This window comes from Dipodomys merriami, unplaced genomic scaffold (genome assembly GCF_024711535.1).
Source record: "Dipodomys merriami isolate MVZ:Mamm:240054 unplaced genomic scaffold, mDipMer1.0.p SCAF_22, whole genome shotgun sequence".
Lineage (NCBI taxonomy): Eukaryota > Metazoa > Chordata > Mammalia > Rodentia > Heteromyidae > Dipodomys > Dipodomys merriami.
The window spans coordinates 20,452,794-20,477,928 of record NW_027203604.1 but is presented as its reverse complement, the minus strand read 5'-3'; the positions used below and the strand labels follow the sequence as shown (position 1 = coordinate 20,477,928).

At 51.3% G+C, this 25,135-nt stretch overlaps 1 protein-coding gene across 3 annotated transcripts in view; it reads right to left on the bottom strand.

Annotated features, from left to right (window-relative positions):
- The window catches only part of Hip1 (huntingtin interacting protein 1), a 99,452-nt gene that overhangs the window by 24,691 nt on the left and 49,626 nt on the right, over positions 1–25,135 (bottom strand). For 2 of the 3 annotated variants that reach the window (XM_070033659.1, XM_070033661.1), the window contains exons 2-9: positions 10,965–11,028; positions 7,942–8,084; positions 6,840–6,896; positions 6,359–6,439; positions 5,075–5,151; positions 4,074–4,135; positions 2,132–2,272; positions 775–832 (exon numbers count right to left, since the gene is read on the bottom strand). In XM_070033659.1, the coding sequence (XP_069889760.1) occupies positions 775–832; positions 2,132–2,272; positions 4,074–4,135; positions 5,075–5,151; positions 6,359–6,439; positions 6,840–6,896; positions 7,942–8,084; positions 10,965–11,028 (683 nt within the window). Of the gene's footprint in view, positions 1–774; positions 833–2,131; positions 2,273–4,073; positions 4,136–5,074; positions 5,152–6,358; positions 6,440–6,839; positions 6,897–7,941; positions 8,085–10,964; positions 11,029–14,393; positions 14,475–25,135 lie in introns of those variants that run through there. The other variant, XM_070033660.1, reaches the window with a different exon arrangement.

Genomic DNA, 25,135 nt, shown 5'->3' with positions numbered 1-25,135 from the left:
GGTGACCCACGGCCCTGGAATGGCAGTGGGTTGTATGTGCTGGGTCCGGAGGGAGGAGGTGGGGCAGGAAGGAGGTCGGGAGTCTGGAAGATGTTAGAAGGTCCCAGAGGGTGGAAGAGGCTGAAGAGTGGGAACGTGGACGGAATAGGGAGACTTGCACCTCAAATGCACTGAATCCAGGGCGCAGACCATGGCGCCCTCCTCTCCGGCAGCATGTGCTCTGGCGGGTGTGTGGTAGTTTCTTGCTTTTCCTCTGCTCTTTGGCAGTACTGGGAACCGAACTCAGGGCTTTGTCCTTATTGAACAGGTGCCACACCACTGGTTACTTTCAAGGTGAGCTCTCGAGAGATGCTCGGGTTGGCCGGGGCTGAGATCTTCCTACCTGTACTTCCTAGTGTTGTGGGGATGACAGGCAGGCACCACAATGCCTGGCCACTGGTGCTTTCCCTGGGGCTGGGACAGCAGGTATATGCCACCATGCCCAGCCATTGTCTGAGATGGAATCTCACAAACTTCCTTCTACCTGGGTTGGCCTTGGACCTCCTTCCCCTGCTCTTCACTTCCCAAGTGGCTAGGGTGAGCCACAGTGCCCAGTAACCATCACCTTGAGACAGTTCACTGCACAGCCCAGAGTGGCTTAGAACTTGTAATTTCTCCTGCCTAAACCTCCTAGGTGCTGAGATTACAGGGGTGTGCCACAATGCCTGGCCCTATGCAGACAACTCTACTTGTAAAGGATTTCAAAGCATGCGCTCTTGTTTGAGAGTCACTTACTTTGTGAACTGCTCCATGAAGCGGTCTCGGTGGCCCTGCAGGGTGTCAGCGGGGAGACCTGCAGGGAACTAGAAGCAGTTAGGGGCAGGGGACGCCATGGTGGCCCTAATGTGGCAGCATGGACCAAGGTGTGGGGGATGGGGGCATTGTACTATGTGGGGTGCACTTTGGGGTTTGGGTCTGAGTCCCTAGCCACCTCTGTGTCCCCACCCCTGGTGATGGAGCTGGCTGTCCGCAGATCGCTGACATTCTTCCACACTGCACAATCTGAACTTCAGCTTTGAATCATAATGCAGCTTCTGTTTCATCTTCAGTTTTTGGGTTTTTTTTTTTGTTTTTTTTTTTTTTGTCGGTCGTGGGGCTTGAACTCTGGGCCTGGGCGCTGTCCCTGCACTCTTCAGCTCAAGGCAAGCTCTACCACTTGAGCCACTGGCCACTTCTGGTTTTCTAGTGGCTTACTGGAGATAAGAGTTTCGTGGACTTTCCTGTCCGGGCTGGCTTAGAACTGCAATCCTCAGATCTCAGCCTCCTGAGTAGCTAGGATTACAGGCGTGAGCCACCAGTGCCCGGCTTCATCTTAAGTTTTTTTTAAAGTTATGTTTATTCTGTCCTTTCCTCTTTCTTTTAACTTCACCCAGGCCTGCCTTGAGCTCCTGGGCCCCAGCAATCTTGAATCAGCTCCCCAGATAGCAGGGATTAGAAGTGTTTGCCATCAGACTAGGCTCATTTTTCAAATGTCTATTTGAAAAACATTTCTTTTAGTATATCCAGGGAAGTACATGTATAAGGTACGGGCTGGGCAGGGTAGCACACACCTCTAATCCTAGCTACTTGCTATAGGCAGAACGGGTAGCAAGACCTCATCTCAGCCAAGTCAGGCCTGGTGCTTCACACCTATAATCATAGCTTTGGGGGCTGGGAAGGTGGCTCAGTGGTAGAGCGCTTGCCTTGCAAGCCTGAGGCCCTGGGTTCGATTCCTCAGCACCATATAAGCAAAAAGAAAAAAGCCGGAAGTGGTGCTGTGGCTCAAGTGGTAGATCGCTAGCCTTGAGCTGAAGAGCTGAGGGACAGCGCCCAGGCCCAGAGTTCAGGCCCCACAACCGGACCCAAAAAAAAAAAAAAATCCTAGCTCTGTGGGAGGCAGAGGAGAAGAACTAAGGTCCAAGGCCAGCTGCAGGCAAACACTTGAGACCCTACCCTAAAATTAATGAAAGCAAAACAGTGGTTGGCTGCTGGGGGGTGGGGGTGGGAGGCTGGCGTGGCCCTTGGTGAATGGTGATAGGCCAAAGCATGGGGGGTGGGGCCAGGCACCTCAGGAACTGGAGGCTAAGCAGGCCAGGTCTGCCCTGCTACTCACATGAGTGGAGCTTGAAGAGGAGCTTGACGGTGTAGTCATACAGGTGGCTGCAGTCCAGGATGACCTGGATGAGGGGGGCCAGGCGGCACTGGCCCGCCGCCGTCACCGATACGGAGCGCGACATGTCCAGGGAGCTGAACACTGGCAAGTGAGAGTGGGACCCAGGCAGTTGTGGGGGGCTCTGCAGAGGCGTGGGCAGGAGCCTGCCACCCACCAAGGAGTGCGCGTACACGCGTCCCCCCAGCCACGGACAGCTGACCTACAGGGCCTCGTGTGCAGTTTCTGACCCCAACACCCCAAACAAGCCTGGCACCTTAGCTACTCAGTAAGCTGAGCTCTAGAGGACTGTAGAGCCAGGATGGGCTGGAAAAGCCAAGAGAGTCCATCACCAATGAACCAGCCAAAGATCAGACTGGAGGCGTGGCTTAAGTGGTAGAGCACCAGCCATAAGCAGAGAAGCTGAGTGAGAATGCAAAGCCCTGAGTTCATGCCCCGGTACCACAACCACATCCATCCACATATACATACAGGATTACAACAACGCAGTTTTGAGGTCTTGGGTCTAATGGGAGGTGGGACACTATTTATATGGAGCGAGAATAGTGGATACAGCAGCCCAGCCTCCCTCTCCTGGGCAAGTGGCCAGTGGTCACCCCATCCTGTCCTCACTAGGCTGGCCAGAAAGAAGAGAGCCACAGGGCTGTGGCAGGGGACACAGGCACCAGAGGTAAGGGTAGGGCGCAGGGGAGACTATGGGAGTCAAAGGCTGGCCAGGTTAGCAGACACTGCCTCCCCTCTGCTTTCCCACACCCAGAAATGAAACTGTTCCTCAATTTCCTGCCTGCAGGGCCCTTCCGCATGCAGCCTCTACCCGAAACCCCAGCCCTGCAACTGGACACCGGGCTGGCCACAGGTCATTACTCAGTCCTGGCCAGAGCTTTCCTTCTCCTTCTCGCTTTTTTTTTGGTGTGGGGGGGGGGGGGGGAGGCTGCTACTAGGGCTTGAACTCAGGGCCTGGGCACTGTCTATGAGCTTTTTTTGCTCAAGGCTGGCACTCTACCACTTGAGTCACAGCTCCACTTCCAGCTTTTTGCTGGGTCATTGGAGAGAAGAATCTTACAGACTTACCTGCCCAGGCTGGCTTCAAAACACAATCCTCTGATCTCAACCTCCTGAGTAACTAGGATGACAGGCATAGCCACCGCTGTCTGGCTTTTTTGGTTTGACACAGGAGGTTTCGCTATGTAAGCCAGCCCTCGCCTCCTGAGTGCTGGGATTACAGGCATGCACCACCACACCCAGCCCTTTATCTCCTCCTTGCATGGGCTGCCCACTGTCCCTAGAGACAGTACCTGCTGGCTAGGACATGACTTTCCCTGATGTCCCCCTGCCCTGCATGCGAGGAAGTCCTGAGGGAAGCCCAGAGCCTCCCTGTGACTTCTGGAAGCTAAAAAAATAAAATAAAATGAAAAGTAAAAATAGCCAGGCGCGGGTGGCTCATGCCTGTAATCCTGGCTATTCAGGAGGCTCAGATCTGAGGCCTGGATCTAAGCTTCTGGATCTTTCTGGCACTTCCCTGCCTGTGTCCCATGATGAGTGTGAAGGAGCATGCCACCCTGTCAGAGGCCTGGAGCTGAAGGATGCTGTAATGGGATGAGGGAGGCAGAGAGTCCCACTGCAGCAGCTTCTAACCAAGTTATGTGAGAATGCCTGTAGTGCAGAACACTTTCTGATTCAGGCCTTTGCCAAGGAATGTTCCCAGAAAGCAGGGGAACGCACCACAGGAAGATGAGGGAGAGATAATGGGGAGAAGCGGGTGGAGTGGCTTGTGAGGGAAGCAGACCAGCTCAGGCTGCAGGCATGATCACAGAACTGAGAATATGCTTGGGCGCTTGGCAGGTCTGCCCACTGTCCCCCCTGGTGCCCAGGATGGGGGACTTACCAGTCTGGAAGAGGCTAAGTTCACATTCCAGGTAGTCGAACATCTCCACCGTGAGCTGGAAACTGGGACCAAAAAGAGAGAGAGAGAGAGAGCTCCAATCGCACACTGCAGTCTTGGACCTTTTCTTTTGGGGTGGGGAGAGCAGAGAGCTACAGTTTGAACTCAGGGCCTTGGACCGGCGAGGTGGCATATGAACTACTGCCTGAGCCACACACCTCAGCCATTTGCTGTCCCTGAGCTTCTTCACTCAAGGCTGGCACTCAGTCACTTGAGCCACAGCTCCACTTGCAGCATTTTTGTGGTTCATTGGAGATAAATCTCACGGAATTCACTGCCCAAGCTGCCTTCAAACTGTGATCGTCAGACTCAGCTTCCTGAGTAGCCAAATTGACAGGCGTTAGCCACCAGCTCCTGGCTATTTTTTTTTTCATATAGGGTCTCACACTTTTGCCTGGGACTGCCCCTGGACCACAATCCTCCTATCTACCACCTCCTACAAGGCAGTGAAAAGACAAACACTGCCATGCCCAACTTGTTGGCTGAGATCAGATCTCACCAATTTCTTGCTCAGGCTGGCTCTGAACCACAATCCTCCTGACCTCTGTCTCTGCGGAGGCTGGGCTTCAGCCTTAAGCTATCGTGTGTGACACAGGGCAGGGCAGGGCTGGGGCTGGAACCCAGGGCCTTGCAAATGCCAGGCAGGCATTCTTCCACGAAGCTCTACCCCTCCACCAGGCTAGGCTTCCACCCAATGCCAGGTGTGGGCTCCCGTGCCTCCCACTCCCCATGCTTGGCCCCTCCATAGGAACAGACAGCCATTTGGAGACACAGGCCCCTCAGAATACTGCCAAGGGCTGGGCGGGTCCCGTGTTGAGTAGAGATGGGGTGACACAGAGAAAAGACCCAGCACCTGTGCCAGCCCCTGCCCTGCCAGCCCGGGGCCCCGGGGGGGCCAGTGAGGAGTGACAGGCAAAGAACCTCCTTCCCCTATGCCAACTCACAAATTGTTCACGTCGCTCTCGCCGGCCTCATCCAGCTGGCGGTCATTCATCTGCAGGTTGCCTGGGAACCGGGGATTCTAGAAGGAGGTGGAAACAGGAAGTGAGCAGCCCATCTTGAGGGGCCTCCTGCAGGCACACAGCTCATCCTCAGGACTGTAGGGCCAGTGCTGACAACCTCTCCTGTCTCCACTCTCCAAACCCACACGCTGGAACATTCCTGAGTACACGACTTTGATCCTCCTGCTGTGGCCTCCCAAGCGGCTGGGATTACAGGTGTGTACCACCAGGCTCCCTCTCCTGGCCTCAACCCTCTGGTTACTTCTTCTGCAGCACCTGTGATCAGGACTGCGGCTGGCCCCACCCTCTGGGGTCCTGGACCCCTCCCACAGCTCTTTGTGCTGGGGGCTAGGGTTGCAGTGACCGCAAGAGGGGGAGCCACCATCACAGAGTGACCCTGAAAACAGTGCTTGCCCATGTCCCCCCTCGGCATCCCAGCCCTGTGGTTTGTATTCTGTCCGGATTGCCCCATCTTTGCTTCTGAGCAGCTGGGATGGCTGCCAGATGCAGACTACACGAAGGGTCTGTGTACAGACTCGTTAGGGAAATGGCAATAATTGCCTTTTCCTTTTGTTTACTTGAGACAGGATCTTACTATTGTATCCTCCAGCTTCAGTCTCCAAGTGCTGGGATTACAGGTGGGAAACATTGCCCAGCTACAGGAAGTGCTTTCCATGATCAAATTGATCCCTTATCCCCTCTTTTCCCCCCTCTTGCTCCCTCCCTGCCCCTCTCTCTTTTTGCCAGACAAAGTTCTATCACTGCCTTACAACCCCAGTCCTTAGAATCCAGATTTTTCTGTCCCAGTATTGGGGTTTGAACTCAGGACCCTATGCTTGCTGAATAGGTGCTCTACCACTTGACCCACACCTCCATTGCTTGTTTGCTTTCATTATGTTTCAGATAAGATCACTTGCGCTTTTGCCCTGGGCTGGCCTTAGACTCACTCGATCCTCCTATCTACGGCCCCCCTTGTAGCTGGGAGTACAGGCGTGCCCAGGGGTGGCATCTCTGACATGTTCACAAGCAGTACCTGCAACTGGGATGTGTGGCTCCTCTACTTTGTAAAATGGCTTAGAGTACTTGAACCAAAACCCTTATATTGCAACAACTCAGGGCCCTGAGCACAGTTACCCTGCCGTAGTCTTCCTCTCTCCAGGCTGGGAGGCTGAGAGATGGACCCACCCACCATGAGGGAGGGACCCAGGGCTGGTGGCAGGTGCTCACCTTGGTGTGGAACTCCATCTTGGTCTTCAGTAGCTTCAGGTAGATGCTGCACAGCTGCCCATAGCCCTCGCTCAGGTGGCCCTGAAGGGACAAGAGAGCACGAGGGAGTGCATGGGAAAGATACCTGCAGCCAGTGCTTCCTTCCGAAAGATTCCCTTTCTCATTACAAATATAACAGACAAGCCAAGACTGGGTGGCTCACACCGCCTATAATCCTAGCTGCTCTGAGGATGAGAGCTGAGGAATCTTGGCTCAAAGCCAGTCCCAGGCAGGGAAGTCCATGAGACTCTTATCTCCAATTAACTAGCAAAATGCCAAAGTGGAGCTGTGGCTCAAGTGGTAGTACAATCCTTCAACCCTCCCTGCTGCTCACAGAAGAAATCTTAAACAAGCTACAAGAGGTACATTTGTCATATCTCAGTCCTTGTTTTGGGGCACAGGGGGGAGGGGCAGGTGGCCCCTGAAGAACCTCCAAACTCACCCACATCCTGCTCATGTCACTCAACTCATTCTTGTATCTCAGAGAGTCCTTCAAGACCTGGACAGGAAACAGAAATGTAAGAGGCAGCCAGACATCTAGTGGGGGTGGAGGCTGAGGAGGTAACCCATCACCCCAGACTGCATGCTCATGCCTGTAATCCCAGCTGCTTAGATCAGGAAGACTTCAGGTTAAGGCTAGACTTGGCCAAAAGTTAGCAAAATCCCATCTCAAAAAAACAATCTGGAGCTAGGTACTAGTGGTTCATACCTGTAATCCCAGCTGAGGATCACAGTTCAAAGCCAGCCCGGCAGTAAGTCTGTGAGACTCTTTTTTTTTTTTTTGGTCAGTTGTGGAGCTTGAACTCTGGGCCTGGGCGCTGTCCCTCAGCTCTTCAGCTCAAGGCTAGTGCTCTACCACTTGAGCCACAGTGCCACTTCTGGTTTTGTGAGTGGTTTATTGCAGATAAGAGTCTCATGGACTTTCCTGCCTGGGCTAGCTTTGAACTGTGATCCCTAGATCTCAGCCTCCTGAGTAGCTAGGATTACATTGGTAGTGTGAGCCACCAGTGCCCAGCAAAATAGTGTACACATTTTTTGTTTGTTTGGTTGGTTTCTGTCAGTCGTGGGGCTTGAACTCTGGGCTTCGGTACTGTCCGTGCACTCTTCAGCTCAAGGCTAGCACTCTACCACTTGAGCCACAATGCCACGTCTGTCTGTGAGGCTCTATCTCCAATGAACCCAAAAGGCTAGAAGTAGAGCTGTGGTTCAAGTGGTAGAGTGCCATCCTTGAGTGAGAAAGCCAAGGAAAGGGCTAGGTCCTGAGTTCAAGCCCCAGTACTGACACAAAAACAAGACAAACAAACCTGGGCATAGTAGTGTACACCTATAACTCCACCACTCTGGAGGCCCAGGTAGGAAGATCAAGGTCAAAGACACCACTCTTAAAAACAACTTAAGGAAAAAGGGGCCAGGGTGTGTGATTCATGTGGTCAAGTGCTTGCTAAATGAGGATGTGACCCTGAGCTCAAATCCCAGTACTACATTCAGAAAAGGAGTGGGAGAAAGGGTATAGTGTTGGGGGTGAGGGGCGCCCCAGGACTCACATTTGGGTGTCCGTCTCGGAGGAGCTTGTGGAACACATGGCAGAACTTCCAGCAGAGCATGGCGTTGCTTGACAAGGGCAACCGGTTGACCACAGACCAGAAGGTGTGCGCACCTTTCTCATGGTGGGTGCCCAAGATGCAGGGTGAGGGGGTCAGGGAAAACACAGGCACAGTGCTGCCTCCCAGGGACACAGCTCACTGTCAGCACCCTGAGCTGGGTATCCATCCTGCCGATGGCCATCAACTGCCTGGTTCTGAGGTTTCATGATGCCTTCCCCCCAGACACAGAAGGGGCTCTCTTTCTCTCTAACGTGCTCAAGGGCCAGACTGGTGCTGCCTTGTCCTCAAAGCTCACATTTGAACAACACACGCCCGTGCTCTCTAGGAAGGTCTCTTATGTAGTACTGAAAGTGAGGATCTGTGCTGAGCGTGGTAGAGCATTCCTATAACTGCAGGGGTTCGGAAGCAGAAGCAGCAGGGTCATGAGTTTGACAGACTTCGACCACCCCATGAGACCTTGTCCCAAATATAAAAGCCAGGGTGCTGCTCAGTGATACAGTGCTTTCCTAGCACACACGAGGGCCCAGGTTCTACCCAAAGAACTGCAGAATGAACGAATGAATGAAGGTGCTCAGCGCTCCATCCATAGCCCTAGATTCCCCCAGGGGATCCTAGACCAAGATCAGCTGCTTGTCAAGGCTCCTCCTTGGGGAAGGACATCCACCAGCTACTCCTAGATAGATGCCTGTGGCTCATATTTGTCCTTCCAGCTACTTGGGAGGTTGAAGTTAGAAAGATCATGGTTTGAGGCTAGCCAGGGCAGAAAAGTCCTCAAGATTCCACTTCAACAGAAAAAGCTGGAAGTGGTGGTACCTGCCTATCATCCCAGCTACAACGTGAAGCGTAAAATAGGGAGATGGTAATGTAGGTTTATACCAAGGCAGGAGGTGAGATCCCATGCCAAAAATAACCAGGTACCAGTGGCTCACACCTAGAATCACAGCTACCCAGAAGGCTGAGATCTGAGGGTGGTGGTTCAAAGCCAGCCGGGTCAGGAAAGTCCATGAGACCCTTATCTCCAATTAACCACTAACAGCTGGAAGTGGAGCCATGGCTCAAATGGTTGAGCACCAGACTTGGAGGACACTGACTGGTAAGGAGGAGGAAGCTGTACCCTGGAGTGGGCAGTTGCCTCCTGGGAACTGGATTGCTCCCCTCCAGTGACCACAGACAGTGACATCCCTGGAAGCGGAACTTAGACGCGGGTCAGCCAGGCCATGGGGCCCAGACTATGGTAACCATGCGGCTTCCCCACCACTCCATCTTTCTCCATGGAAGCTTAAAGCTCGTGTCTACCTGGAAGATGGGCTCTGGTGCCCACACTGCCCTGTCCCATGGCTGCTTGTGCAGTAGAGGAATTCCTCTCTCTGCCCTTCTCCACTATTTGCCTCCCTATTTTGTGTCCTGGGTGAACAACCTTGCTCCTAAATCCAGCCAAAGCCCGCCCCCTGCAGGCTGGCCACAGTCACTGCAGCTGCTGTGCAGGGCATGGCGGCTGTGGCCACCAGCCCTGGGAGACCTCTCCAGGGCTGGCTGGTTGGCTTTGTGCCACAGAGCACAGTGGCCCAGACAAGCCTGGCACCCAAGAGCTTCCTACAGCCAACAGGAACCTCCCCATGGCCTGCTTGGCCCCAGCCCCACTGTAGCTCCAGGAAGGACCTCAGGAGACCCACTGACTTGGGTGTGCTGCACCTGCGCCCACTACACAGCCACAAATCCATGATGGCGGGCTCTGTGCAGTGGTATGTGACCAGGCCTTTCACATTTCCCAGTAAGGGTTTTCTGTTGTTGTTTTTGTTTTTTTAATTCACCTCAGGACCTTATGCCTACAAGGCAAGTGCTCTACCACATAAGCCATGTCCCTAATCTAGCATTTTGTCAATCCTCTGGCCTCTGTAGATGTTGCTCACAAGAAGGGATTTTACTCTCATGTGGTCCCTTGCCTTGGTTTCTTTACAACTGGGCCTCTCTCTTTTCTTCTTTGGCTTTCAAGATCAAAACAAGGGGACAACAGCTGCCTAGAGTTGGTCAATGTGGCTCCAAAGGCCAAGTATTAGGTCCAGCCAGAGGACTTAGAAACCACACATGAAAACCCCTCTGGGGGAGCTGGGAAGGTGGCTCAGTGGTAGAGCACTTGCCTTGCATGCATGAGGCCCTGGGTTCAATTCCTCAGCACCACATAAGCAGAAAAAAAAAAGCCGGAAGTGGTGTTATGGCTCAAGTGGTAGCGTGCTAGCCTTGAGCTGAAGAGCTGAGGGACAGCACCCAGGTCCAGAGTTCAGGCCCCACCACTGGACCAAAAAAGAAAAAAAGAAAACCCCTCTGGGCCAGGAAGATGTCTCAAAGGAGAACTCTGCAGGGATTGGAGTTCCACAACACTGTGATCCTAGGAAAGGGGCAGGTCTGTGGCAAGTTAAAAGGACCGGGCAAAGCATGGTGGCTCTTGACTATAATCCTACCTAATCAGAGGCAGAGATTGGGAGAAGAGCAGTTTGAGACCAATCTGGTCAAAAAAGGTAGCAAGACCTCCATCTCAATCAGAGGAAGAATGGTGTGGTGGTACACGCCTGTCATCCCAGCAATCAGGGAGGCCACAGGTAGGAGGAGGATCGGGGTCCAGGCTCACTCAGCCAAAAAAATGTCACCATATCCAAAAGACAACAAAAGCAGAAAAGGGCCTGGTGTGTGACTCAAGTGTGAATGCACTTGCTTAGCAAACCCAAGGCCCTGAGTTCATGACCCAGAACTACTTACCACCACCCCTCAAAACTGGGCTCAATGACCCAGGGTCCCTTCTATCCTGGGGTCTCCGAGGGTAGCTCTCTCTGAGAAGCTGTGGCACCCACCAGAAGCTGCTCCACTAGCAGGTACTTGGCCCCGGGTGGGGCTTGCTTGCCTGTCCCTGGCCTCCCTCGGGGTTGCCTCTGCTCCAGAATGATCGGGCCACACTTCCCAAAGGATATTTCTGGCGTGTTTCTCCTTGACGGCCACTTCCTGGGCATTAATGGCCTTATTGATGCTGATAGTCTGTAAGACAAGAGGGGAGGAGGGATGTGAGCAGGCATCTGAATGGCTGAGGTACTCCCAGAGCCCCGCCCCTTCTCCCACCTCCCCCAATGCCCACAGGCCTCCTGCGCCCAGCTGGGGGCAGAGGTGGGTAGCAGTCCCAGGCCAGCTGGCTCAGGCTGGCCTAGGGAGTAGGCTCCGCTGCCTGGCATTGGCTGTGCCCAGCTGCCATGCCCGCCTGCCACTCATTCTCTTGGCACCGCAGGCCAGCAATTAAGGCCCACACAAAGAGGCCTTTGATTCCAGGGGAAAACATTATTCCTCCAGGAGCAGAGGGACCATCCTGTCACCCCTCGTCACCCCGAAACCTTCCACTGGGCTGGCCCTGGCAGGCCGCCCTGGCATTTGCCTTCCTTAATGACACCAGAGGACCTGGATTGGTCTTTCTAGTCTTTTGTATGATCATAACTCTCTTTAATTTAGCATGGTATAGATATGTATGAATATCATTTATACAAATATATAAACCACATCACATAAACAGGCTGATTTTGTGGTACTGGGGGGCTTGAATTCAGGGCCTTCTACCTGCTAGGCAGATGCTCTACCACTTGAGCCACATCCTCGGCCCTTTTTGCTTTCTTTTTCAGATACGGTTTCTCCTCTCAAACCTGGGGCCAGCCTCTATAGCTTCTGGGGACCTTGGATTGCAGATGTACTCTGCTGCACCTTGCTTGTTGAGATGGGGTCTCACTAACTTTCTGCCTGGGCTGGCCTCAATCTGTGATCCTCTTCACCTCTGCCTCTTGAGTGATTAACAGGCTTGAGCAACTGTGGCCTGTGAGTGTCTAAAGTATATACTTTTTTCTTACACTTTTCTCAATTCCTTTCCATGCAATCCTTCAGCCCTAAATCACACCAACAGTCTGCTAGGATTCCTTTTGCACCTCCTAATAAATACTGCAGAGTGCCTGTCTGCAGTTCACACGTCCTTTCCACATCTTGCTGCCCTCACTGCAAAACACCGTGTGGCACATTCTCCACAGAACTCAAACTCACTCTTTTTTTTTTTTTTTAATTTTTTTATTGTAAAGATACTAAACAGAGGGTTACAGTTACATGAGTGAGGTAATGAGTACACTTCCTCTTGAACATTGTTACCCCCTCCATTGTTTTCCCCCTACCATCCCCTCCCTTCCCCAAGGTTCTTTTTTCAAACTCACTCTTAAAGAACACACTGCTCCATAGTGTGCAAGCACTTCTGTAGTATTTCCTCCATTGTAAACTATTCACTAAACTTTTGTCTTGGTGGTGGTGGTCATGGGGCTTGAACTTGAGGCCTGGGCACTGTCCCTGCACTCTTTTGCTCAAGGCTAGTACTCTACTACTTTGAGCACAGCGCCACTTCCAGTTTTCTGGTGGTTAACTGAAGATAAGAGTCTGACACTTAGCCGGGTGCTGGTGGCTCACGCCTGTAATCCTAGCTACTCAGGAGGCTGAGATCTGAGGATCGTGGTTCAAACCCAGCCCGGGCAAGAAAGACCATGAGACTCCTATCTCCAATTAACCACCAGAAAACCGGAAGTGGTGCTGTAGCTCAAGTGGTAGAGCGCTCGCCTTGAGCTGAAGAGCTGAGGGAAAGCGCCCAGGCCCAGAGTTCAAGCCCCACGACTGACAAAAAAAAAAAAAAAAAAAGAGTCTGACACTTTCCTGCCTGGCTTCAAACCACAATCCTCATATCTCAGCGTCCTGAGTAGCTAGGATAACAGGCATGAGCCACCAGGGCCTGGCTTTTCTAAACTTTTATATATGGATTTCCTTTCCTTCCCGCCCACCCATCTCTGAGACAAGGTCTACGTACTACGTACTCCAGGGTATCCTGTAACACAACCCTCCTGCTTTAGCTTCCTGAGTGCTGGGACTACAGGCATGTGCTACCACACTTGGCTCCATTAATACTTACTAACTGATGTTTTGTGATGGGTTTGATTTTGGAGTAGGAGATTGGTAGGTCAGGTGTTTTGTAATCTTTTATTATGGAAAAACCTAAAGGAACACAATTATGAAGAACAGTCTTACAAACTCTAACACTGACCATCGCAGCCAAGCAGATCAGGGATCAGCAAACATTTTCTGTAAAGAGCCAGTCAATCAATATTTGAGGCTTTGTGAGCAACTACTTTGTGAGCAATTAACTCAACTCTGCCACTGAATACTAAGCGGATACATAAATGTGTGAGTGTGGTTGCTCCAAGGGAAACTTTCAAAACTAGTTGGCAGGCACGGTAGTGCGTGTCTATGATCATAGACAAGCTTTGCCCCGGGATGTGGCACACTGCAGGGGTCCTGGGCAGACGGTGCCTGTTAGGGACAGTTGCCTTTGGGTCATGGATGTCCACAGCCTCCATGCTCCCTGTCACCCCTGCTTGACTTCACATTTCGGAGACCAGCCTTCCAACATTTACTTTAATTTTTCTTTCCCAGACAGGGTCTTACTCGGTAGCTCAGGCTGACCTTAAACTCGAGATCCTCCTGGCTGCTGAATTACAGGTGTGCACTGCCATGCCTGGCTGCATGCCCATTTCTCCCAGAATCTTGGATGCTTGTTTTTCTCCCCACCAAGGGTAAACCCAGAGGCCTAGAACCTGCCTCTTCCTCCCCTGTAGGCATGCCACTGTGCAGGCAGGGCAGCTGTGGTTTCCTCCCCCACCCCCATGCCCCTGCCCCCAGTTCTGAACTCAGAGCTTTGTACTTCCTAGACAGACACTATACCCCTCAGCAACATCACTAACCCACTTTAGTTACACATTTCTGCTCAGGGCTGGCCTCAGACTGCCATCTTCTTACTTATACCTCCTGTGTAGCTGGGATTACAGATGTATACCAACACACCTGACTTGTGTGAGATGGTGTCTTGCTAACTTTTGGCTCAGACTGACTTTGGGTCTCTATCTCCCAATAGCTGGAATGTGTGTGTCTGTGTGTGTGTGCACGGAAAGGCATGCCAGTAACTGGAGCTTGAACTCAGGGCCCAGGTGCTGTCCCTGAGCTCTTTTGCTCAAGACTTGTGCTCTACTACTTTGAGGCACAACTCCATTTCTGGTTTTCTGGTGGTTAACTGGAGATGAGTCTCACGGACTTTCCTGCCCTGACTGGCTTTGAACCTCGATCTTCAGCTCTCAGCCTTCTGAGTAGCTAGGAGGACAGCCGTGAGCCACCAGTGCCTGGCTTGGGGTAGAGTTCCCTGCACCCCAAGTCCTAGGTGGTGCTGAGGAGAATCCATTCCCCACCCTGGCAGCCAGACTCAGGAGTCCCTTGTTCAGGCTGACACCCAGCTCTGCCAACCAATGCCAATGGGGGCAGCAGCCGGGGGGGTTCTGTCTCACCTCAGGATGGGGCCCAGGGTCAGCACACATCCTCTCAGAACAGGCTGTTCCCCAGCTTTCCATGCAGTCACCCGGGACCTGGGAGCAGTGGCAGGCCCCCTGAATGGGCAGCATTGTAAAGCACTTCCGGCCCCAGCTGGCCCTCCTGGCCCCATGGGTCCCAGAGAGCCAATTATCAGCAGGCCCCACAGGAAGGGCAGTTTTCTCCCAGCTTCTCTTCCTCTCTCTCAGGACAGCCCAGCCAGGAAGAGCCAATGGGAGCCCAGGCCAAGCTTCTGTGGAGAGGAGGGGCTGGGCCAGCCCAGCCTACAGGGCCAGCTGGGCACCGTCTGGTCACGCACACAGCTCTGGACAGGAGGCCAGCAGAGGGGCTGCCAAGGTCAGGCCCATGGGAGGAAAGGAAGAAAGGATATGCTCCGTGTGGGGTGGCAGCTCAGAGGCGGGGATGGTGGAAAGGGAAAGGGAGGGGAGGAAGAAAGGAAGAAAGGAAGGGAGGGATGGAGGGAAAGGACATGGTGTGAAAGGGCAGAGGGAAGTGTGGGGGGATATGGGCCCATTCTAAATATCTTGATGGCACAAAGATTACCCAATTGTGAATGTCAAACCTTGTGGTGGGCTGGGTGTGGTAGCACATGCCTCTAATCCTAGCAGAGGCAGGAGGATCTGGAGTTTGAGTTCAGTGCCAGCTTGGACTATATAGCAAGATCCTGTCTTAAAACGAAAACCAAAAAATGCTAGGGGGGACAGTGCATTAGCTTACTCCTCTATAATCTCTACCCCTCAGGAGGCAGAGATTTGAGGGGATTGGATTGTAAGGCCAGGCAGGGTAAAAAGTAGCAAGACCCCACCTTACCCAGATGTGGGCTCATCTGTAATCCCAGCTACACAGGATCAAGGATCCTGAGGCTGCATAGAGGATCAAGGTGTGATGCTGGCAAAAAACGTGGCACCCCCACTTCTTAACCAAAGGCTGAACATGGTGTTGTTTCCCCCCGCCCCCCCCCCACCACCACCGGGCCACCCTACTACACAGAAAGCCTGCCACAGGCAAGGCACACCCAGGCAGCATCTGGGGAGGAAGCAAGGCCTGGCCTCAAAAATAACCAGCAAAAACTCAGAGTGGAGACATGTTTTAGTGGCTGCCATGCTTGGTGCTTCCCAAACTCTACCACCTAACACCAGAAGAAACCTCTCTCTCTGCCCCCCAGCCTTCAAACCCAGGCCACACAGTCCATGATGCCAAGCAGCTAGTGTCTCTCATGGGTTTTGAAACTTCTTGTCCCCTGATGCCAGCTTCCTCTTCCCAAAACAGTTTCTGGAACAATCATGGGCCTCAGAGTCCATGGGATTGTCCAGTGGGACAGAAGGGAAGCCCAGCCTCTCCACAGGGCTGCCTAGTTCCTCATGGAGGAAGCCTCAGTTTCACTTCCCAAGCACCTCCAAGCCACAGGGTGGGGCCCCAGGCCCCTGCACCATTCCTCTGGCTGGGCCACAGCCTGGCCTGGGAGAGCTGTCCACACACGCTACAACCCTAGGCCGTGTCTTCCCCCACACCCGCCATGCTGCCCCACATCCTCTTCCCTGTGGCAAGCCTGTTCCTCGCTCTGCGTCCCCAACTGGCCCTCAGCCTCCTCCTCTCACAAGCGGCCACAACAGCCTCACTGCCTAGACTAGACCAGGCAGATTGCCACTGGCCACCTCCCGGCAATGGGTCCCTCATTCTATGTCATGGCAGGAACCCGTCTCATGCTGATACTAATGCATAACCCTCTGCTACCACACTGAGAACCCAGGACAGCAGTAAGAATGAGGTGCCTATAGCTGGCCTGTTGTCAGCACTCACTCAGCATGGGCAGAGCCCGGGGTTCACACCCCGCATTAAGAGAGAGGAGTATGTGTAAGAGAGCATGTGTGTGCAGGAATGCATGTGAATATGTAGTCATGTATATGTGTAGTATGCATGTGCATGCACACGCACATGTGGCAGTACTAGAGATTGGACCCAGAGCCCAGGGTATGCTGGACAGGCACTCTACTGCTTAAGTCATGCTTCAAACCCTTTCTGCTTTACTTATCCAGGATTTTTTTTAAATTTATTTTTGCCTCAGACCTAGGACTTTGAGCCTCCTATCTCTGCCTCCTGAGTAACTGAGATTACAGGCATGAACTATTATGCCTGGCCCACTTGTTACAACTATTACAGGAAAAACCAAAGGGAGAAGCTTTGGTAGAAAACCAAGAGTGACAACCAGAAGACTAGACTGAAGGCCCAACAACCTTCAAATCAGTCAACTTTCCATCACCTTCAAGGAAGCTGGTTCTGGCTCTGCCCAACCCCATACTGCCCCACTGTATGGTCTCTGGAGGGACTCTCTCACAGGTCACCTACCCCAGCATGACAGGAGATGGGCTGGGTGGCGAGCCTATAAAGTCTGAGCTCTCCACAGGAAGCCTCTCTAGAGAGGACTGAACAAAACCCCCCCAGGAGGTGGCCACAGTGTCCTGCTCACTCTCATCTGGGGCTACTTTGTGTAAACCCCAAAGTGGGGCATTCCCCCAGGACCAGGCCATACTCTGGTTGTGGTCCACTAAACCTGGCTGGAACCAAACTCTGTACTCCTAGGATGCACACTCCAAAGAGATCCCCTAGCTCCACCTCTAAATTGGTTACACTGCACTGTGTGTGCATGCACACAGGTGTATGCACGCATATGCATGTGTATGTCTGTGTGCTGATACTGGGGCCTGAACACAGGGCTTCACATTCACGCTTTCTTGTTCATGGTTGGTGCTCTACCACTTCAGTCATATCAACAGTCCAGCTTTTTTCCAGTCCTTTTTTTTTTTTGGTCGGTCATGGGACTTCAACTCTGGGCTTGGGCTCTGTCCCTGAGATCTTCAGCTCAAGGTGAGCACTTTACAGCTTGAGCCACTACACCACTTCCAGTTTTCTAGTGGTTAATTGGAGATAAGAGTCTCATGGACTTTTCTGCCTGGGCTGGCTCTGAACTTTGAACCGTGATCCTCAGATCTCGGCCTCCTGAGTAGCTAGGATTACAGGCGTGAGCCACCAGTGCCTGGCTCTTCCAGTCATTCTAGAGATGATATTTTGATGACTTTTCTGGCCAGGCTAGTTTTAAACTGCAATCCTCTGGATCTCAGCTTCCCAAATAGCTAGAATTAAAATGGCATGGTTCACCTGCTTGCACTTTTTTTTTTGGCTTGAATCCAGGGCTTAGGCTCTGTCCCTTAGCTTTTTTGCTCAAGGCTCCATTTTCAGATTAGTGATTACTTGAAGATAAGAGGCTCACGGACATTCTGCCCAGGCTGGCTTCAAACCTCAATCCTCAGATCTCAGCCTCCTGAGAAGACCTAGCACTGAATAAGGGAACAACTCCACTAAAGGAAAAGCAGGAATGAAGGGTCTCAGCCGGCAATGACAAAGGACCAGGGAGACTCTGGGGAGACTCAGGGATGCAGCCCATCAGCTCAGACAAGCAGATCTTGACTTCAACATTCATGTAACTCCCCCCTCCCTTGGAAAATATGCATTGACACTGAGGACAAATTAATGAGATAATTATTATTTCACCAGAGAAACTGGCTCCAGGTTCCTTTAAATAGCAATCTCCATTAATTCATCTCAAATAGGATCCAGTTTACAGAAGTGTGACTTACACAAAACCAAATCTGTTACATAAAATGCAGAAAAAGAGCTTTCCTCCCATGTAGTTGCTAACTATAGAGCTGGCCGGGTACGGGCCACAAGACTCCCGGCCAGCTCTGTCGCCACCTTCACCCATCCAGTTCTCTTCCCTCTTCTTCAAACTCGAATCTTCCTCCACCCTCCCCCCCACATAGTACACACATAATTCTTTTCTTCCTTGGAGACACAATTCTATGTGGACCTAGCATATGGGGGCCCCCATGGAACAGTGCTGAAGATGCTGCTGCATGACCCCAGGCTGGTCACCCCAACTCCTCAAACCAGGGAGGCAGCAGAAGAGGGAGGCTGCTGATGACAGAGGGCTAAATACAGAATTTAGTTTTTGAGGTGCTAGGGATTGAACTCTGAGAAGCCCCCAAAACTTAACTCGTCCCCAGGAATACTCTATAGCTTTTACTTCTTTTTTCTTTTTTTGGCAGTACTGGGGTTTGAGCCCAGAGTCTTGCTTGGCTTTTCTGCTTGCCTGGTACTCTGCCACTTGAGTCACATCTCCAGCCCTGCTTTTCACTATTTTTGTCAGCTGTGGGGCTTGAACTGGGCCTGGGCACTGTCCTTCAGCTCTTCAGCTCAAGGTGACTGCTCTACTAGTTGAGCCACAGCACCACTTCCAGATTTCTGGCAGTCCTACCCAGACTGGCTGGCTTTGAACAGTGATCCTCAGATCTCAGCCTCGTAAGTAGGTAGGATTACAGGCATGAGCCACTGGTGCCCGGCTGCTTTTCGCTATTTTGTCGATGGAATAATCATGTACTTTCCTGCCTGGACTGGTTTTGAAACATGATCCTCTACATCTCAGCCTTCTGAGTAGCTGGGATTACAAGCAGAGGCTACCTACCCACACTTGGGTTAGCCCTTTTGTTTTTACTTTGAGAGTCTGGTTAACTTTGCCCACCTGGCCTCAAACTCTCAATCCTTTTTCCTCCTCCTCTTAAATAGCTGGGATTGTTGGTACACACCACACATAGCCAGTTGGTAGTGAAATTTCTGAAGAAGGATGAGGTCAAACTTCACCCAGTACCTGCGTTACCTAGGCAACTGGCACACCTGGAAGAGGTCACATCTACATCCGCTGAGGTCACATCTGAATTCAATGTGGCCACACCTTTCTCCACCCATACCCTAGATAAGGCATAGCCCAGGCCCAGACACCCTCCTGCCCAGCGCTTTCTCAGGTCTTTCCCAGCCAAGTGGAGGGCCAACATGGCCTGGTGCCAGCCGGAACGATGAATAAACCTACCCTTTACCTGAAAATAAAAAAAAAAAAAAGGAAGGAAGAAGATCGTAAAAGCTGGGCACTGGTGGATCTCACCTGTAATCCTAGCTACTCAGGAGGCTGAGGTCTGAGGATAGAGGTTCAAAGCCAGCCTGAGCAGGAAAGTCCATGAGACTTTTACCTCCACCAGAAAACCAGAAGTGGAGTGGTGCTCAAAGTGGTAGAAAGCTAGTCTTGAATGGATAAAGCTCAGAGGCAGTGCCCAGGCCCTGAGTTCAAGCACCACAACTGAGGGGGGGAAAAAAAAAAGAGAAGATCATGAATATCTCCCAGAAGTAGAAGAGATGATGGACTGGGGAGAAAGTGGGTCTGTTGAGAAAGTAAAAAGGTTGGTTTCAGAAGCTGGGCACTGATGGTTCACAAGTATAACTCTAGCTAGTCAGGAAGCTGAGATCTCAAGGATTGCAGTTCAAAGACAGTCCAGGCAGCTAAGTGTGTAAGACTCTTATCTCCAGTTAACTAAAAAAAACAAAAACAAAAACAAAAACTGGAAGTTGCCAGGCATCACTGGCTCATGCCTGTAATCCTAGCTACTCAGGAGGCTGAGATCTGAGGATTGTGGTTCAAAGCCAGCAAGGGCAGGAATTGTCTATGAAACTCTTATCTCCAGAAAACTAGAAATGGCTGGCGCTGTGGCTCAAGTGGTAGAGCGCTAGCCTTGAGCTGAAGAGCTGAGGGATAGCGCCCAGGCCCAAAGCTCAAGCCCCATGACAGACAAAATAAAAAACAAAAAAATTGTAAGTTGGAGGTGTGGCTCAAGTGATAGGGTGCTAATCTTGGGCAAAAAAGCTCAGGGATGGTGTCAAGGCTCTGAGTTCACACACACTCACACCCAGCCCACACACCTATACACACACACAAGCCTGATTTCAGAGGTGTTAAATTGGAGCTGCTTACTAGACACCCAAGAGGGGCTGTAACTGGCAGTGATCTGTGCCAGGAGTAAACTTAAGAGTTAGTCCCAAGCTAGATTTATCAATGTGGTCAATGCAGAGGGGTTTAAGAAAGGATAAGGGACCAGGTGAGATAGTGTACACCTGTAATCCCAGCTATTTAAGAGGAGAGTAGAGCATCAGTCTGAGGTTGGTGCTGGGCAAACTCACAAGACCCTGCCTGAAAAACAAACTAAAAACAAAAGCACGGAGGTTCAAGTAGTTCAAGTAGTCCAGCACTGAGTTCCACCTTTTCTATCACCAAAAACAAAACAAAACCATACCTAAGATGGCCAAGGAATGAGCACAGAAATGTCTGGAGATGGGGCTAGGAAGGTGGCTCAGTGGTAGAGCGCTTGCCTTGCATGCCTGAGGCCCTGGGTTCGATTCCTCAGCACCACATAAGCAAAAAGAAAAAAGCCAGAAGTGGCGCTGTGGCTCAAGTGGTAGAGCACTAGCCTTGAGCTGAAAAGCCGAGGGATAGCGCCCAGGCCCAGAGTTCAAGCCCCATGACCGGAACCCCCCCCCCCAAAAAAAAGAAATGTCTGGAGATAGGCTGGGCCACCCCAATATTCAAAGAGCTAGGCTGAGATGGGTGCCAGAAATAGAAAATGATCACCAAGGAGAGTCAGGGTATGCAGGACCGCATGGTGATCTGGATGCCACCTGGAGAAACATCTAGGAGTGACCGGGTCAGGGGGCATTTCCTAGAGCTGAGAACTGTACCCAATGTCATGGCGGCCTTCCCATCTGAGGGGGTCTGGGGAGGACATGAACCAGCTACAGGTACCCAGTGAAAGAAAGGAGAACATATTTGAATTGAAGATGCCCAGCCCCGGTGGGGGGGGATGATCTGTGGTTCAGGCTCTCTCAGTTTTCCCTTTCTGGCCTTGTTAGGATCCTAGACTGACACACTGAACCCTGGCAGCAACATTCCAATGAACAGACTGATAACTGATAGGAACCTTCATTGTTCTCATAATCCAATCTGCCCAGTGGGAATTCATGGCCCACTCGCCACCCCATCCCCCCCAACCGGGTCATTTTCAGAAGTCCCTACCTTGGAGCAATTAAAAATCTCACTTCTACCCAATATCAAAGTGTGCATAGCCCGGGGTGGGAATTTCTGCTGTAACTAACAGATCTGACTTCCTTGTTTGATTAAATCCTAGACCCCCCACCCCCACCCCCACCCCGCAACCTCCCACCCTACTTTCTATGCTCCTTGTATCTCTGACTCTGTTTGGTGCTACTTGGTGCCCCTCTTCAACGATGGTTAAATGCTGTTCTCATCTGTTAAGGTGTCTGTCTCCTTTCATCCACTTGATCTTTCCTAACACAGATGAGGGAAACTGAGGCCTGGGATGGCCAGAGGCCCATCTGGTCATAATAGTAGGTGAGCTAGCTGGCCCGCTGCTAGCTTCTGAGGGACTGAGTCCTCACAGAGAAAGAGGGCTGGGAATGTGGCTTAGTGGTAGAATGCTTGCATGAAGCCCTGGATTTGATTTCTCAGTACCACATAAACAGAAAAAGCTGAAAGTAGTGTTGTGGCTCAAGTGGTAGAGCTCTAATCTTGAAGGCCCTGAGTTCAAGGTCCAGGACCAGCCAAAAAAAAAAAAAAAGCCTGGCACCAATGGCTTACACTTGTAATCCTAGCTACTCAGGAGACTAAGATCTGAGGATCGTGGTTCAAAGCCAGCCCAGGCAGGAAATCTGTGAGACTCTTATCTCCAATTAAACACCAGAAAAACCGGAAGTGGTGCTGTGACTCAAGTGGTAGAGCCTCACCTTGAGCTGAAGAGCTCAGGGACAGAGGGCCAGGCCCAGAATTCAAGCCATAATGGACCAAAACAAACAAACAAACAAAAAACAGTGAAAGATGGTACAAGGACTCGGGAGCGGTGGGAAGGACAGAGTGGGTGGCACTTCAGGACAGGTGCTGCTGCCAGCCTCAGCCCTTCTGCCAGTCCTGTTCATCCCACCCTGGTCCTTAGTGCTGGAACCTCAAAGGACTGTTTATATTTCATCTTGTTCCTCAAGGTCCGTTCATGTCTTAACTTTCTCCCTGTCCCTCTTTTGGGTCCCTGATTTTCCCATCTAACACAGACAAACAGAAAAACTCTTCTATCAAAATGTGTTGCTTAAAAGTTCCTACTTTGGCCTGGTGGCTGGGCTCTTGTTATGGAAAAGGTTTGGGATAAGGAAGGATTTTTGAAATGTAAGGTTTTGTCTTAAACAATTTCTTTTCAAGATGGAATTAAGGGGGCTGGGAATATGGCTTAGTGGTAGAGTGATTGCATGCATGAAGCCCTGGGTTTGATTCCTCAGAATAATCACAAAAAGCCAGAAGTGGCACTGTGGCTTGAGTGGTAGAACACTTGCCTTAGCAAAGAGAGGCTCAAAAACAATGCCCAGGCTGTGAGTTCAAGCCCCAGGACTGGCCGAAGGAAAAGGAAAAAAAAAAAAAAAAAAAAAGATGGAATTAAGACATACCTCAGATTGTTGAAGAAATGGCAGAGGAAGCAGGTATATTTAAGAGATTACTTGTGTACTGTTCATCTTATTTCATAGGCACCTTATGTAAATAAATCTTACCCTATTCAAACTAGCAAACAGGAGCAGATTGTGATCTTGAGCTTAACCAATCCCAGCAGAGGGGCAGGGCTACTGCACTGGGAATAAATAGGGGAGCAGTCTGCCTCCCTGTTCTGTGTGCTTGCTTACCAGAGTTTTGGCTGATGGCACACCCTTCTGCAGAAGTAAAGTTTTCAATGCTAAGATAATTCTTTATTTTTTTTATCTATGGTTGTGACTCCACTGGTTCTTGGAGAGCGTATTTATGACAAGACAGACAGACGCACTGAATGAACCACTCCTGGCCTAGAACTGACCCTAGAATCAAGACTATATATTTGTTCACTGAACCCCACTGAAGAAACTGAGGCCTGGGATGGTTTGGTAACTTGCCCTGGTGCTAGACAGCCTCCGGCTAGACAGCCCAGCTAGGAAGGCACAGAGCCAGAATTGGAACCCAGGCATTGCTGCAGGATCCCAGCTATACTCCTCCTGGCCTGGGAGGGGAAATTCATTCATTCCCTTGGACCTCTGTCTAGTCATGGTCTCATGGTTGTAAGATTTCGCCTTCCAACCAAACAGCAGAACTGCAGGCCTCAAGGTTTTACTTAGAGTCAGAGGAAAGACAGTGCGGGTAGGCCCTGATGATGATCTGGAGGTCTCAGAAGAGCTGGCAGAGGCCCTCCCTATTCAACCCTCAGCAGTGTACTAGAGTTTTGGGGAGCCTACTGCCCTTCCAGAGGGGTTTCATCACCTGCTATAGGGCTGCCAGTTAATAGCTTCCTCAGAAAGCAACAGGTGGCAGGAGGAGTGGGAGCTGCCCACAGGGCTGGGGCAGGGCCAGCCCCACCCAGGCCTACCAGCTCCTCAGGACCGAACATCACCACACCCATCTCTCTGAAGCATAGTTCCAAGGCACACCTGCAATGACGTGGACAAGGCCGCTCTACGGCCTGCATCACTAAGAGGCAGGACTTAGTGGGAAGTCATTCCATCACTGAAAGGAGACCAACACACAAGGATAAGGCCTCTTCCTGGCTGCCATGAGGTAAGCAGCTCCCTTCAGCACATGCTCCCACCATGATGTACTGCCTCACCACAGGCCCAAAAGCAGCAAGACAACTGACCATGGCCTGGAATCTCCCAAACTGTGAGCCAAACTAAACGATTCCTCTTTTCTTTCTTTCTTTTGGTAGTCCCAGGGTTTGAACTCATACAGATTCCTGGACATATGTACAAAAGGTATCTCCTCAAAAGTGGGAAACTTGACCTCTCTTTATCTGCAAATACTAAAAAACTTCACATTTCCTGAGCACCTGCTTTGCACCAGGCACTGACTTTACAATGTTCAAGGAGGTTCTACGACTGTCTTGTTACACAGAGGACAAAACCCTGGCACAAGGGCTGGGAAGGTGGCTCAGTGGTAGAGCGCTTGCCTTGCATGCCTGAGGCCCTGGGTTCGATTCCTCAGCACCACATAAGCAAAAAGAAAAAAGCCAGAAGTGGCGCTGTGGCTCAAGTGGTAGAGCGCTAGCCTTGAGCTGAAGAGCTGAGGGAAAGCGCCCAGGCCCAGAGTACAGGCCCCACAACCAGACCCAAAACAAACAAACAAACAAAAAAAAAAAACCCACAACCCTGGCACAAGGAGCCTCAGTAACCTGCCTAAATGAGTAAGCAGTAAAGACAGACTTTGATCCCCAGGACCCAAGCCTCTGACATGGATCTGGATCTGGAGTAATAGCATAGTGGATGCTAGAATCCAACTCTTCAGAATGGCCCATGGGTGTGTGTGTGTGTGTGTGTGTGTGTGTGTGTGTGTGTGTGTGTGTGTGTGTGTGTGTGTGTGTGTGTGTGTGTGTGTGTGTGTGTGTGTGTGTGTGTGTGTGTGTGTGTGTGTGTGTGTGTGTGTGTGTGTGTGTGTGTCTGTCTGTCTGTCTGTCTGTCTGTCTGTCTGTCTGTCCATGGGCATGGTTTCATCAAAGGAACTTAGGCTGTTTCTCGCTCTAAGAGCACTACTTGATACGGTTCATTCCAGTGTGCCTACATATGCACAGATGACCTGTAGAGAAAGGTGTAAGGATTTATGCCAAATAGTTGGCAGCATTATCCCATGACAGGAGAACACTTGATCTTTATTTTTTTTTACACCTTTTCACAGCTCCCAGATAACAGCTGTAGTGCATGGCCTATTTCCTCCCTGATGCCACTGCTGACCATGGGGTGTGAAAATACACTC